The 14,571-nt window shown below is 39.0% G+C and overlaps 1 protein-coding gene across 1 annotated transcript; it reads right to left on the bottom strand.

The window, feature by feature from the left end:
- Nucleotides 1-5,794: 5,794 nt before the first annotated feature.
- LOC123442563 (delta(7)-sterol-C5(6)-desaturase-like) lies at nt 5,795-10,968 on the bottom strand. The gene is made up of 3 exons (XM_045118642.1): nt 10,568-10,968; nt 6,649-6,954; nt 5,795-6,263 (listed from the first exon to the last, which is right to left on the bottom strand). Exons 1-3 carry the CDS (start codon nt 10,818-10,820, stop codon nt 5,974-5,976), a joined length of 849 nt encoding a protein of 282 aa, XP_044974577.1. The 5' UTR covers nt 10,821-10,968; the 3' UTR covers nt 5,795-5,973.
- Between the last annotated feature and the right edge of the window lie 3,603 nt (nt 10,969-14,571).

The raw sequence follows: 14,571 nt of genomic DNA, 5'->3' as shown, positions 1-14,571 counted from the left end.
AATCAGAGATGTATGGAAAATTACATTGGTGAGGACAATGTTTTAGCACCCGAGCTCAGATGCTCCGTGCATGAACAGTGAATGAACATTCTGAAATGTTTTGACACTAAAGTTTTTTAAAAAAAACTAAGAACGTGCAAATACTCAAGGTGATATGACACTTGAGGAGTTCTGGGAAAAAGAAATGAAGTTTTGAGAAAGGTTCAAAATTTAAATTTTGGAGCAATGGTTTCGTTTTTTCTACCCCGAACTCCCCCGATGTCATATTTTCATGAAAGTTTGCTCGCACATGGAAAACTTGTCCATATTTGATGTACAAGAATTTCAGATATTTGGAGTCTCTTTTTTCTAGTTTCTCAAATGTACAGTTCACCCGGGATCATATGAGCTCACGTCCAACTATGAATTTTCGTACTTTGGTTAGTTTGTAAAAATTGTTCACCATGTATCATGAAATGTTCAGGGAATGTAATTTTTTGTTCTTGTGGTTTCGAAAAAAAATTCATACATTTCAATGTAAATGTTTGTGACATTCAAAGAAATGTTCATGTGTTTAAAGAATACTCATGCACTCTACAAACTTTGTTCGCATAAGCTTAAAATAATGTTCATGCCGTTAAAAAAATTGTTCGTTATATTTGTAAATGTTCACACATGTACAAAACTATGTTCATGACATTTGGCCAAAATACTTCATCATGTACTTCAAAATATTCAACGTGTACTAAAAAATGTCAACATGTATTCGAAAAATGTACAACATGTATTCGAAAAACTATGCATTGTGTATTTGAAAACAAATGTTCATCGCTATTTTTTTGAGGTTCAAGGTGTATCTGAAAATTTTTTCACATGCATTCAAAGAATATTCAAAGTGTACACGAAATATAATTAGTATGTATTCAAAACAATGTTTAAACATGTGCTAAAAAAATTGTTCATCATGCATCTAAAAGTTCAACGTGTATCGATCACAATGTACACCGTGTATTAAAAAGTCGACATGTATTTGAAGAAAAAAAGAAAAATATTATGAATGGAAAAAACTTAAAATAAAAACACCAAATAGAAAAATCGATGAAGACAGGATATATCCCTGGCGACTTTATTTGCGAGATGGGGGAAGTCTGAGTTAGCGGCTTGCTCTTCATCCATTGTGACCTATTGTGAGATGTAGCTCTCAATCACGTGTGGCATCTGCGTAGGCTTGCCACCATTGTGCAAAGCTAATTTTAGAGAGGCGCTTAGTGACATGTCAATACTCTCTCTCCTTAAGCACTTGCATTTAAGCACCTACCATTCCATATGGTCTTAACGTGTTTTGCTCGCTTGGTCCTTGCGCTCACTCGCTCGGTAGATTTTTTATATTCTTCCATTGTACACTTCGCTGGACTTGTCCATTTTTTATATTTTCTTCTCTCCTTCTTTTCTGTGTTTTTCCTATATATTTTTTAACGACTTTCTTTTATTTTCATTGGGTTTTCTCTTTTCTTTTCTTTTTTTCTTTTTCTATGTGTTTTCTTTAAGTTTCTCGTCGGTTTTCATTTGGTTTTTTCTTTTATATGTTTTTCATTGGTTTTCTTAAGGTGTTTTTTTTTATTTTTTAATTTCTGTGCTTCCTTTATGGTTTTCATCGATTCTTTATTGGGTTTAGGTTTTCAGTGTTTCTTTACTTTTTTGTTCTTTTTTTGCAACATATGTCTACTTTTTTCCTACGCATTTTACATTTTCTGTATACGGTAGGGATATATACTTTCTATACACATTTAACATTCTTCACATGCATGTTTTTTTAATATATGTTTTGATTTCTACAGTTTTCATACACGTTGTACATTTCGCGTATATATAATAAAATACATGTTTAAAACTTAAAATTCATGTTTAACAATCTTTGAAATATAAATTTCTATATCCACATTTTCCATATATATTATACATTTTTCTATACATACGGAACATTTTTCTCAAACATTTTTTGAATATGTGTTAAATATTTTTTGAAATACACATCGAATTTGTTTTAGTGATGAAATAAATATATTTTTAAAATATGCAAGTTCTTTTTTAGAGAATACTATGCAAGTTAAAAAAATTAACATTCAACGAAAAAAAATATATACTCAGCTCGGTGGCCAGCTTCATGCAGGAAGTGAGCGCGTGCTGGTTACATGGGCAGGCCCAACGTGGGCTATCCTCCATTTCAGCTCGCAATAAGCGACGTATGGCCGTACACTTCCGTCCTGGTTTATTGGTTCATTTGGTATTTTGTGTCAAATTTTGATCACAAATTTAACTAACAAAATATCATTGCATATCATCCAAATTTATATATTGGATTCATATTTAATCATGTTTTCTGAAAATGTTGCTTTTGTTATGTATAACTTTGATTTTATTAGTTAAAATCATGATCAAAATAAGACCCTAAATACGAGGGGAGCTAATAAATCAAGACGGAGGTATTGCTTATAATGTGAGTGTTGTCTCATATAAGAGAAAAAACTTGTCATGGTCCAAGAAATGATTGTGCCATGGTACGTAAACTGAATTTGCCAAGGTCCATGAAAAAGAAAGGAAAAAATTGACATGGTACATAAAAAGAAATGAAATTTGCCACTGTCCATGAAAGTGAATTTGCCATAATTCATAAAAGTGAATTTGTAACCATTGCAAACTTTGATTTTTGCTATGCTACCAAAAACGTTTCCATGGTAGGTAAACTGAATTTGCCATGCTCGATCCATGAATTTGCAATGTTCACACGCTTGTACAGTGACTACCTATACATCTATTTGGATATGAAAGAAATAACAAAAATCATAAAATTCATGGCAAAAATTTCGTGAGAACAAAAGGTGTTAAGTTGCAATCACAAAAAAAATTGCCATGGCAAAAAACGTGCAGACATGTAAAAAAGTGGGTACAAGGCACGTGATGAGACATGCAAAAGAATAACAAAAAATTGCACAAGTTGTTCTAAAAATAAAGGCATGGCAATTTTTCCATAACATAAATAAAAAAACTGGAGACATGTCAAAATTAACGACATGACATACAGTAGAAGAAAACAATATTCCCGTGGCAACTTTGAATACATGCCAACATTAGAGGCAAACCATGTTCTTATGGCAAAACTGCCATAATAACAAAAGGTGTTAAGTTTCAATCACAAAAAAAAGGAATTGGTCATGGCAAAAATGTGGAGACATGTAAAAAAGATGGTACATTGGACATGTTGAAATATAGCGAAAAATATTGTACAAGGTGTGTTTAAACTAAAAACATTGGAATTTTGCCATGGCAAACAAAATGGGAGATATGACAACATGTGAGGGGAAAATTAGACTCACATCGACCTACTCGTCAGCGACGGCAGCACCTCCACCTCCCTGGTCATCGGCGCCACACCCTCGCCACCACAACCACTGGGATGGCAGTTGATCTCCCCTGGTCATCACGTTGTTTTGCGAGCTTGTTGTCATGGTCCTCGCCATCACACACAGGCCACCGCAGCTCGTCGGAGAAATGCTCAGCTGGGCACGAGAGACCAGCCGGAAATCGCCTTTCTTGGGCAGAGCTTTGGAAGCGAGAGGTGAAGATAGAGCTAGGAAGAAGAGAAGAAATGGAGAATGGAGGAGTGGTTGGACTGTTCGTTTTGGGTGTCGTTATCCCGAACGCTTCCCCTCATCTCACGTGCCACTTTGACATGCTCTAATGTTAATGCAGAAAGATGGACGATGATTAGAGCGTTCGGGACGAGAAGCGAAAAAAACCTGACGTTGGGAGTTTTAGATTCCGAAAGAAAAGGCATGGACATCGATGTTGCATGTTCTGTTGGGTTTTTGTATGCCCCAAATGAATTTGATTCTTTAAACTTGAAATTTCTACATGTATGTAGAATGTCACCTCTACACCAACTTATTTGGAACCAAATACTTTTTATTATTGTTGTTGTTGTTGCAGAATTTTAAATTTTAAAGTTAAAATTGGTTGGCCAGGACGAATTTGCAGTGAATTTCCATCTTGCCCTTTATTGGATCAGTGAATTCCGGCATCAGGTATCAGGAACTAGTCCAAGATAGATGGTAAGAACAAAAAAGGCGAATTCGATGGAGAACCCACCTAACCGAAGACGCACACTGCACGTGTATACTAATACCACTGTTCAAGAATTCGTGTGATTAATAGTTAAAAGGTCAGTTAATCGCTACTTGTAGGATGGCCAAATTGAATAACACATATTCGATGTGTTAGCTTGCCAGGTTGATGAAATGGCATTTTAAACCGATTAATCGGTTGTTAGGACGATTAATCCTTGTTGGCCAGTTAACTGGTGAGCAAACAAAGCCTGATTTGGCCAGTAACCCCTCCCACTCCTAAATGGTTAGGGTTTGGCCCTCCTCCCGCCCTTCCGCTTTTGTCATTTCCTCATGTCCTAGATGACATGGATAGGTCCTTCATTGGAGCATCGTCGCTTCCCCTCCTCCCTCTACGCGCTGCTACTTGCCCTTCTTCTTTGCAAGTTTTCACCCCCGCAACCAACGTATTTTAGACGCCCCGCATGACTAACAACACCTTCCAACTGTGTGTTGCAGTTGTGCGACCACCATCTCTCAGAGTTGCATCCACACGGAAAACAACAAAAAAATTGTTATGTATACAAGTTTGTTAATGATTTTTGGCGCTCACATGGATGTTTGTTGATGACTGTTGTTGTATACATGTTCATGATCTATTGAGAAAAGAAAGGAGTGCCATTTGATTTATATTTGCAATGCATTTTTTTATATCATTCAAGTTCTATTATCTTCTTTTTTTCTATGGTGTTCAAAATTTCATCGATTAATGGTCGACCATTTAATTCAGTTAATAGGCCAATTCATTAATTAATTGTACTCCCAAGCCAAGCGAGCAGGTACCAATTAACGATTTCCTCAAAATTGACTGATACTGCTCCGTTTAGTCATCTGAGATATCACACGAGTTTTATCAGTGTTATGAGGAAAATGTGCGTATTTGGTTCTTGTACATAGCTGCCAACATGATCTGTATTAGTCTTTCAGGTATTCCACAACAGAAGAAATCCACAGCGTTAAACCAAAACATGCAATTCTGTCAGAATCAGACAAATGCAAGGAGACAAAACCAAAAGCACGGCCAGCCATTCCACATCAGAAAACGCTGTTCGAGTCAGAAAAAATGCAGGAAAACTAAGGAGAAAGTATCCGGTGGAAAAGGCGATGTTATACAAACACATGAAATTTGATATTTCAAACCCATTTTCATTCATGAGGCAAGAAAGAACAACAATTATGCATGAATTGCAATGTTGCACGTTTTGCCGCTATTCATCCATTTGCTGGATATGGACTTTCTTATACCTCCCAAATTAATTTGATTTTTAACTTGATTTTATACATATTTGTACTACTTGGTGTACAATATATATTTGCTTCCAGAATTACTAGAAGATTTGAAACATGCCTTGTCCAACTGCTTTCACCGGGATTTATATTTTTCTCCAAATCGCTATGAACTCTGGGTGCAGAAACAGCATCAAGCCATATGTAATACTCCCTCCATTCATAAATATAAGTATTTTAGAGATTTCAATATAAACTACATATGGATATATTTTAAGGGTAATTCATTTATTTTGCTCCGTTTGCAGTCCGTAGTGAAATCTCCAAAAGGACTTATATTTAGGAACCGAGGGAGTATATAACAACCCAACCCACCATGCTGCCGTAAATGATACAAGCACCTGGAGCACATCCCAGAGGAACAAAGCTAAATAAACAACCTTATTATTTCAACCTACATCCAAGACTGAAACATCACACTGCTAACTGTCGTAAAGACAACAAACACTTTTCATCAGAAAGAACAGATGGAGGGTTAAACCTTAAACCTTCTACTACACTTCACAAGACTAGTACAGAGATGGATAGAGCGCCGGCGCACACGAGCTCAGTCCTTCTTGAGGAGATCCTCCGGCTCGCGGAGGGTGCCAAACAGCCAATCCATCCACACGGTGTAGTGGCCATAGTTGTGCCGGTATGTCGTGTGGTGGATGGTGTGGTAACCGGCGCCCATCACCGGCCAGACCTTGCCGTGGATGCAGTCGTGGATGTTGGCCGTCCACACCGCCTCTATGAATATGAGGGCGACGTGCGTCCGGAAATGCACCGGGAGAATGAACAGAGCAATCACGTGCGATATGGCTTGCAGAATACCGTCCAATGGATGGAATGCTAGTCCTGGAAGGAACAGAGCATGTAAATTAGTGTTGTCCCTGATAAAGAGGCAATTCTATTTCTCGCTGTCAGCGGGCATTATATCTTCTTATTCCTTTGCTAATGGCATGCCGTCCAGATTCAAAACGTTAAATTAAAGAAGGCCGGTGTCTATCACATTCTGAATAATTACTCCGGTGTAAAAATAAACTGCTATACTCAAGTATACAGAAATACACGGTAATGAACAAACATTTTACATAAACAAGAATAGATAAACACCAACGTCAGCTAAGCCAGTTATCTAGAACTCTTGTTCATCAATGTTACAGTAATGTCATATATCTAGCACAAAACAAAAAGATGCATTTGCATATTCAGAAGTCAACACAGCACAACAAGAACTTACCAGCAAATGGTGATAGGGTATTCTCCTTGTTGTAAATGTGGTGGGTTGCGTGTAGGTGCTTATACAGTGGTTTTATGTCATGCAACTCTCTGTGCATCCAGTAAATTCCAAACTCCACAAAGGTGAGATATAAAGCCACATATACAAAATACATCGGCCAACCAACTTCACTGATATGAAAAAAACACCGGGTCCATCCACTCTCAATCATGTGCTCAGATACAGACGGAAGAGCGCAGTAGAAAGGCATAGCCTTTGATGCAACAATTATTTGCTTCTTCATAGCTTCTACTGTAGGGACAGCATCTGCGTCAAAATAACATAATATTTCAGCAACACGTTCTATAAAGTCATATCAAATACACCTACACACAAGGTTCTAGAATTACTCTGACTAAATCCATAGGATGAACAGGAAAAGGGGGAAACGAGCAGAAGTGAAGTCCATGCAATATATGTGGCACTTATTGGTCATTTGGAGCTAAAGAATGAAGACTAACCATATAAATAATTTTATCTTACAAAGTACTTTCATAATATGCAACATTTGCTAGCATATTATATGATTAAGATTCATGATTAAAAGGCATTGGAGAATATGGAGGGTCAAAAAATAATTATATTTGTGAGCAGAGCAAAATATAAACAGCATTGGTACCTATTTAGACCATCAGCCAGCAATTAATAGGGTAAGAGTCACAAATGTATAAATAAAGAAGCAGAGTTGTTATAAATGATCTGTATACATCTTCTGTTTGATTGGGCCTGCGTGCCTGATGTTGATGTCGAGTTTCCCAGTAGTTAGCTTAGGCTGGTAAATAAATGTTTTATTTCCATGAAACTGTTTGGGTCACACTCACCAGACGGTGTTGTTTTATTAGTTTAACTGTGAAATGAAACTGGGAGCAGGGAAGCCCTAAGGTAGAAAAAAAAATGATCTGATGCAGCAAACATCAAGATTATAATCTAATAATCTATAACTGATTGACCACGTGATCATTTAGTTCGGCAAATGCCCTACAACCAAAACCATGCCAGCACTGCAAAATGTTGACAAGGCGTTTAGAAAAGAAAAAAAGGTCCACTTCCAGACTAGAACACACTAAATCACATGAACTGCAAAACATATGACAGTGATTACGAACAAACAAATTGGACTAGCTGCTTTGGTTGCACAGAACAGTATCATGTAGTAAAATGGAATTAAATCTCCAAAGAAGCAAGAAATCCAGCTGAAAAGGTTCTACTCCAGTTGTCTTGCATAAATAACGAAAACAAAAGGCATCTTGGTCCCACAGGAAATACAAGTCAACAATCACTAGGCACAAGTGTACAGCAGAGAAGATAAGTGTCTCTACTGTACAAGTTTTGGGCACGGATGCCCTTGTTTTGCAGGATCTTGCATGATCCTTGCTGGACTGTGATTCTTCGTAATCCAGTCATGTAAGATAGTCTCAGAAAGGTTGCTGGACCAGTGTTAGCTTGTGAACCTTGATTTCTCTAAATGAAATCGGAGAGGGGAACCTCTCTTTTGCCACACACAAAAAAGCAGAGAAGATACACAGTCATATCCTTTTTGTCATTGTTTTCTGAAAGAGACACCCTGCCTTTTTTAGCTGTGAATTCAATTACGGTTGCTTGTTCAGAGTGGTCCGGAACGTGGGTGAACTCAAAATATCATACCATTATTAAGATAGAAGCCTTTGGGTAAATACCTATCACATAGGTCCCCCTCTATTCATATTTTCTAAAGGACAAGTTATCTGTATGAGCATATGATACGATTGGAAGGCCCTGGACATGCTAGAAGATGCCCAGGATGGAGCATAAAACAAAAAGTAGTATTCGTACTCCCTCCGTTCCAAAATAAGTGTCTTAAACTTAGTACAATTTTGTACTAGCGTTAGTACAAAGTTGAGACAGTTATTTTGGGACGGAGGGAGTACTATTTAAGCATAAGCAAACACGAATATTGACAGGTTGACAATGACTTCCATTTGTTACCATGTGATTGGGCTAAGAAGCCGCCAAAAGTAACCGATAAAATCATGATGCAATCTCACAAGGCATTAGAAAAACGCCCCCCAAAAGTTAGTGGTCTATATCTACGAGTAAAGTGCAAGCTCTCTTTCTCTCTGTCATCTAACTTGATTGGCGATCTGACCAAGAAAGTGAAGAGGAAAGAGGTTGGCTGAGCAGAAGAAAATAGCATTTAAATGCAGCACCATTTAAAAGGCAGACTTTTTAAACGGCTTGGTTAATTATACATTTTTTCCACAATACATCACAAGAAGCCATTAGATTAAACATTTTTTTCATTTCCAAAACTACGTCACACTAAATCACATCAAATGCAACAGATATGATAAGTGAAGATGAACAAACAAACTGGACTAACAACTTTGCTTGCACACAGCAGTATCATGCAGCAAAAAGCAATCCAATCTCTAAAGAAGCAAGAAATCCAGCTGAAAAGGTTCTGTTCCAGTTGTCTCGCATAACTAAGGAAAATCTTGGTCCCACATGAATTGCAGGTCAACAATCACAAGACACAAGTGTACAGCAGAGAAGATAGGCTGTCATATCCATTTTACAATTGTTTTCTGAAAGAGACAACCCACCTTTTCTTATCTGTGAACTCAATTATGAGTTTTTGTTCAAGTGGTCCAGAATAAAGATACAGGACTTTGGATAAATATCTACCATACAGGTCCCCCGTCTATTCATAGTTCCGGAAGGACGAGTTGTCTGGTATGAGCATATGCACAATTGCGAGGTCCAGGACATTTTATAAAATGCCCAGGAGAGAGCATAAAAGAAGAAGTAGTATCCGTCACAAATACTGACGGGTCCACAGAGGAGTCCATTTGTTACAATGTGATTAAGGTATGAAGAGTATGAACAAATGCCCGGTTGCAAGGTCCTGGACATTTAAGGAAGTGCCCAGGACAGAGCTTGAATCAGCAAGTTGTAGCAGTACTACTATTTAAGCACAAGCAAACACGAATATTGCTAGGTCGACAGAGACCTCCATTTGTTTCCATGTGATTGAGCTAATAAGCCGGCAAAACTAATAAATTAAATCATGATGCAATCTGGCGAGGCATTAGAAAAACGCCCCGAAGACGTTGGCAGTCTAAGTATACATCAGCCACTTCAAAATGTTAGCTGTCTCACATCCACGAGTAACGTGCAAGCTCTCTTTTATCCCTCTCATCTAACTTGATCCGCGATCTGATCAAGAACACAAACAGGAGAAAATACTCCCTCCGTCCCATAATATAACCAAGCAGTAATGAAGCAGGAGGTTTGGTTCAACAAGCAAATACCAGCTCGATCAAGCAACGAACTGCTTATTAGTGCTTGGAAAAACAGCAGGATTGGACTCCTGCCCCAGTGCAATGATTGCCATATATTTGTCCTTCAGTATCTATTCAGGCGATCTGTTGGACAGAGAAGTGTCTGCTCAGTCGATCTTTGTGACCATCGACGAGCCTGCGGACAAACCCAAGATGTGACCCCAAACCTCCCAACCAAACTGAGAGGTTGGAGTTGAGCACACACAGGCCCAGCAGCTGGTGGATAAATGCCACGAAGCCCCCCGAATCTTGAGCAGTGAATTCCAGACGGAAACACTGATAAATTGGGGATCGAAAGGCGGCGGCATTCCTTTTCTTACCTCACCAACAAATCGACCTCTCGCCGTCATTTTCTTGGCTCACGGGAGCAGTGAGGCCCAAGCCCAAATCCCTTTCACGGAACACACTTTCAATCCTCACCAAATCCTCGGAGGAGAAGAACCAATTAATCAACAAGGGGAGGGCGAGGGGTAGGAGAATTAATACTCTGGGACCGGTAGGATTCTAGGACACTACTGTGCTAGCATGTGGGGAGGGGAGGGGAGGGTTAAAGGCGGGACCTTTGGGGATGTAGGCGTTGCGCTTCCAGTAGTAGATGACGAAGCACCAGAGGAAGCCGGTGGCGAAGTAGAGGAGGTAGCCGCCGATGCAGTTGCGCAGCCAGGAGCGGAGCGGGTGCGGCAGCGCCCGCCACCAGCCGCCGCCGCCGGGGACGACCGCGCTGAGGAAGATCTCGTTGTACCAGTCCGTCTCCTCCCGGAACAGGCCCCAGTAATCCTCCCCCGCCGCCGCCGCCGCCGCCGCCGCCGCCATTGCCGGCAGCGGTGGGTGTGCCTGGTGGGTGGGTGGAGGGGGCGGGCCTGCAAAGCGTGGGGGAGAGATGCTCGCAGGCTGTGGGGTGGGGTTTTAAAAGGCAGGAGGAGGAGGAGGAGGAGGAGGGCGGTGCGATCTGTTCTGTATACCATGTGCCCAGCCCAGGTGGTGGAGCGGCGGTTTCTTTCGTCCCCGTCCTTTGTATTGCCCCAAGGAGAGCGTGACACAAATGCCGGCGACTCAGGGGTGCTGGATCCATGCCGTAGGAGCCATCGGCTGCCAAAAAGCATCTGCCGCCGGCTAAATAAATCGAGATCTGATTTTCCTTTATAAATCATTAAATACATGGAAAACAAAAAATGCTAAATTTTGTGTTTCGATCCTTTTGCTGAAATAAATCGAGATCTGATTTTCGTTTGTAAATCATTAAATACATGGAAAACAAAAAATAAAGACAGAAAAATGTTGAATATTGATTACGTGGCTTTGAATGGCGAATACTGAACGCACGAAGAGTGTGGAGTTAAAATAAGTTTTAAAAATAAAATCACTTTATAAAAAAGATAAATTTTCGTCCGAAACCATGATACTTCGAAAGAGATTGTCCAGTTTTTACACGAAGTGCATCCAGTTTATGTCGTAACCCTCTTAACTTTTTGGCATATGTTATGTGAATGAAATTATGATATCATGCCAAGTTTCAACATTTTCAAAGATCATTTGTAACGCTTTTCACTTTCACGATCATTTAGCTCAAAACAATCATTAAATACATGAAAATAGAAAAAAGGATTAAAAATTGGTTACATGACTTTGAATGGTGCATACCGAACGCACAAAAAGTCTAAAATTAAAATATGTTAAAAATGAAATCTCTTTGTAACATATGAGTTTTCATCCGAAACCCTCATACTCGGAAATATATTGTCCAGTTTGTACATGAAGTGCATCCAGTTTTTGTCGTAATTCTCTCAACTTTTTAGCACATGCTATGTGGATGAAATTATAATGTCATGTTAAGATTCAACATTTTCAGAGTTCATTTGTAGTGCATTTCAATTTCAGGACCATTTAGCTTAAAAATAATAATTAAATACATAAAAATAGAAAATAAAGTCAGAAAATGGTTGAAAATTGATTACGTGGCTTTGAGTGGTGCATATTAAACGCACAAAAAGTCTGGAATTAAAATATGTTCTAAAAATTGAAATCTCATTGTAACACATTAGTTTTCGTCCGAAACCCTAATGTTTCGAAAGAGATTGCCAAGTTTGTACACGAGATGCATCCAGTTTTGTCATAATTCTCTCAACTTTTTAGCACATGTTATGTGAATGAAATTATAATATCATCTCAAGTTTCAACCTTTTCAGAGTTCATTTCTACCGCTTTTCAATTTCAGGATCATTTAACTCAAAAATCATTAAATGCATGAAAAATAAAAAAATAAAGTCAGAAATGGTTGAAAATTAATTACGTGGCTTTGAATGATGCATACTGAATGCAAAAAAAGTCTGGTGTTAAAATATGTTTAAAAAATGAAATCACTTTTTAACAAATAAATATTCGTCCGAAAACCTGATATTTCGAAAGATATTGTCCAGTTTGTACACAAGGTACATCCAGTTTTTGTCGTAACCTCTCAACTTTTTGTCACATGCTATATGTGTGAAATTATGACATCATGCCAAGTTTCAATCTTTTCATAGTTCATTTGTAGCGCTTTTCAATTTCAGGGTCATTTAGCTAAAAAATCATTAAATGCATGAAAATAGAAAATGAAGTCAGAAAAGAGTTAAAATTGATCACGTGGCTTTGAATTATGCATACTAAACGTACAAAAAGTCTAGAGTTAAAATAAGTTCTAAAAAATAAATTCCCTATGTAACAGATGATTTTTCGTGTGAAATTGTGATACTTCGAAAGAGATTGTCCATTTTGTACACAAAGTGCATCAAGTTTTTGTCGTAACCCTCTTAACTTTGTAGCAACTGTCATGTGGGTGAAATTATGATACTATGCCAAATTTCAACTTTTTCAGAATTCATTTGTAGTGATTTTCAATTTCAGGGTCATTTAGCTTAAAAAATTATTAAATGCATGAAAAATAGAAAAAATGAAGTCAAAAAAGGTTGAAAATTGATTACGTGGTTTTGGATGGTGCATACTGAACACACAAAAAGTCTGGAGTTGAAACATGTTAAAAATAATAGCAAAAATAATAGCAAAAAAATAAAAAAGAACGCCTGCCTACTAAGCCAACCACGGTGTGCATACGACTAGAACTCATTTACACATGGGCCAGGATGCAGGCCCGCGTAACAAGTAGGCCCAACAGGGGTAGATATGAAATTTAGGCATTTACTGCGTGCTTTGGAGAGGAGCTGAGGACGATAGTCGCAACGGGGCTTATAAACCGCTGCGAGCGGCCTTTGCCCGACGAGGTGGGACTAAACTTACATCCCGTGTGGGCCGTGCCAGCACCAACCCTTTAGTCCCGGTTGGTGGCTCCAACCGGGACTAAAAGCAGTCTCGGTTGGAGCTACCAACCGGGACTAAAGGTGAAATTTCGCACACGCAAATGGCAGGAGGCCAAGCCTTTAGTCCCGGCCGTAGCCTCCAACCGGGACTAAAGGGGGAATTTCGTCAGCCGAAAGGGCAGGATCCCAACCTTTCAGTCCCGGTTCGTGGCTCCAACCGGGACTAAAGGGTCCTTTGGTCCCGATTGGAGTCATGAACCGAGATTAAAGGGTTGGGATATAAAACGTCAGCGACTCTCCCTCGGCAATCTTCCTCTCCACTTCGACGTCGAACCCACGCACGACGCCACCAGTCTGTTGGATCGCCACCGTCTCCGCTCCCCCAACCCCAACACCGCAGACGCTTGATCCTCTCGTCTCTGACCCTGACGCCACCGTCGTCACTCCTTCGGCCCCGACCTTGTCGCGCGCCACTCGACCCCGACGCCACTGGTCGGCCACCTCCATCAACTCCGCCCGCCTCCTCCTCCCACGATGAGTCGTCGCCGCTCCTCTCGTCTATGTTCATCGTCTTCGTCTGAATATGAATAGCACGAGACTCATGACAGAATCTGCCATATACGAGTTTGAGTTTTGCTTCATTTTATTCCAAAAAATACGAGTTTGAGTTTTATGAACTAATGGACTTCATAAAAATATTAATAAGTTTGAGTTTTATGAACTAATGGACTTCATAAAAACGAGTTTGAGTTTTATGAACTAATGTTCTTTTCTTGTGAGGGAATCAAGTATTGAAATACATGCGTATATTCTCTAGTGTTAGATCCAATATCATGTATGAACTTGTGCATTAAATTTATCCTAGCGCTCTCACATAATTGAAAAACTAATTGATTATTTTCCTCTTGTATCTGCCATATGGATTTTTAAAGGAATTCATCTTGCTGAAATTAAGAAGGAAATTCAAAACTGGCTTAGAAGATTGCATTTCCACGACATACTTATTAACAAGTAAAGCTTTATTATAGATATCTAGAGAGGTATTTTGATTATCGGTACTTAATTTTGGATTTTGGTTTTATAGAAACAATGGAAACATAGAGCTGGAAATAAATTACCGCCCATTGTTAAGAACCTGCACACTTATGGAAACATGAAGCTAGGAATGATATTCATTTCATTGCTGCTAGGAGAGCTGTCCAACATTAAGTGTATTTCAATGTAGTGGATGTATTGTTTCATTTTTTGGTGAAAAGATTATTAAATAGTAG

Source organism: Hordeum vulgare, chromosome 3H (genome assembly GCF_904849725.1).
Source record: "Hordeum vulgare subsp. vulgare chromosome 3H, MorexV3_pseudomolecules_assembly, whole genome shotgun sequence".
Taxonomy (NCBI): Eukaryota; Viridiplantae; Streptophyta; class Magnoliopsida; order Poales; family Poaceae; genus Hordeum; species Hordeum vulgare.
Note: the sequence above shows the minus strand (reverse complement) of the source record. Positions and strands in the feature narration are given on the sequence as shown.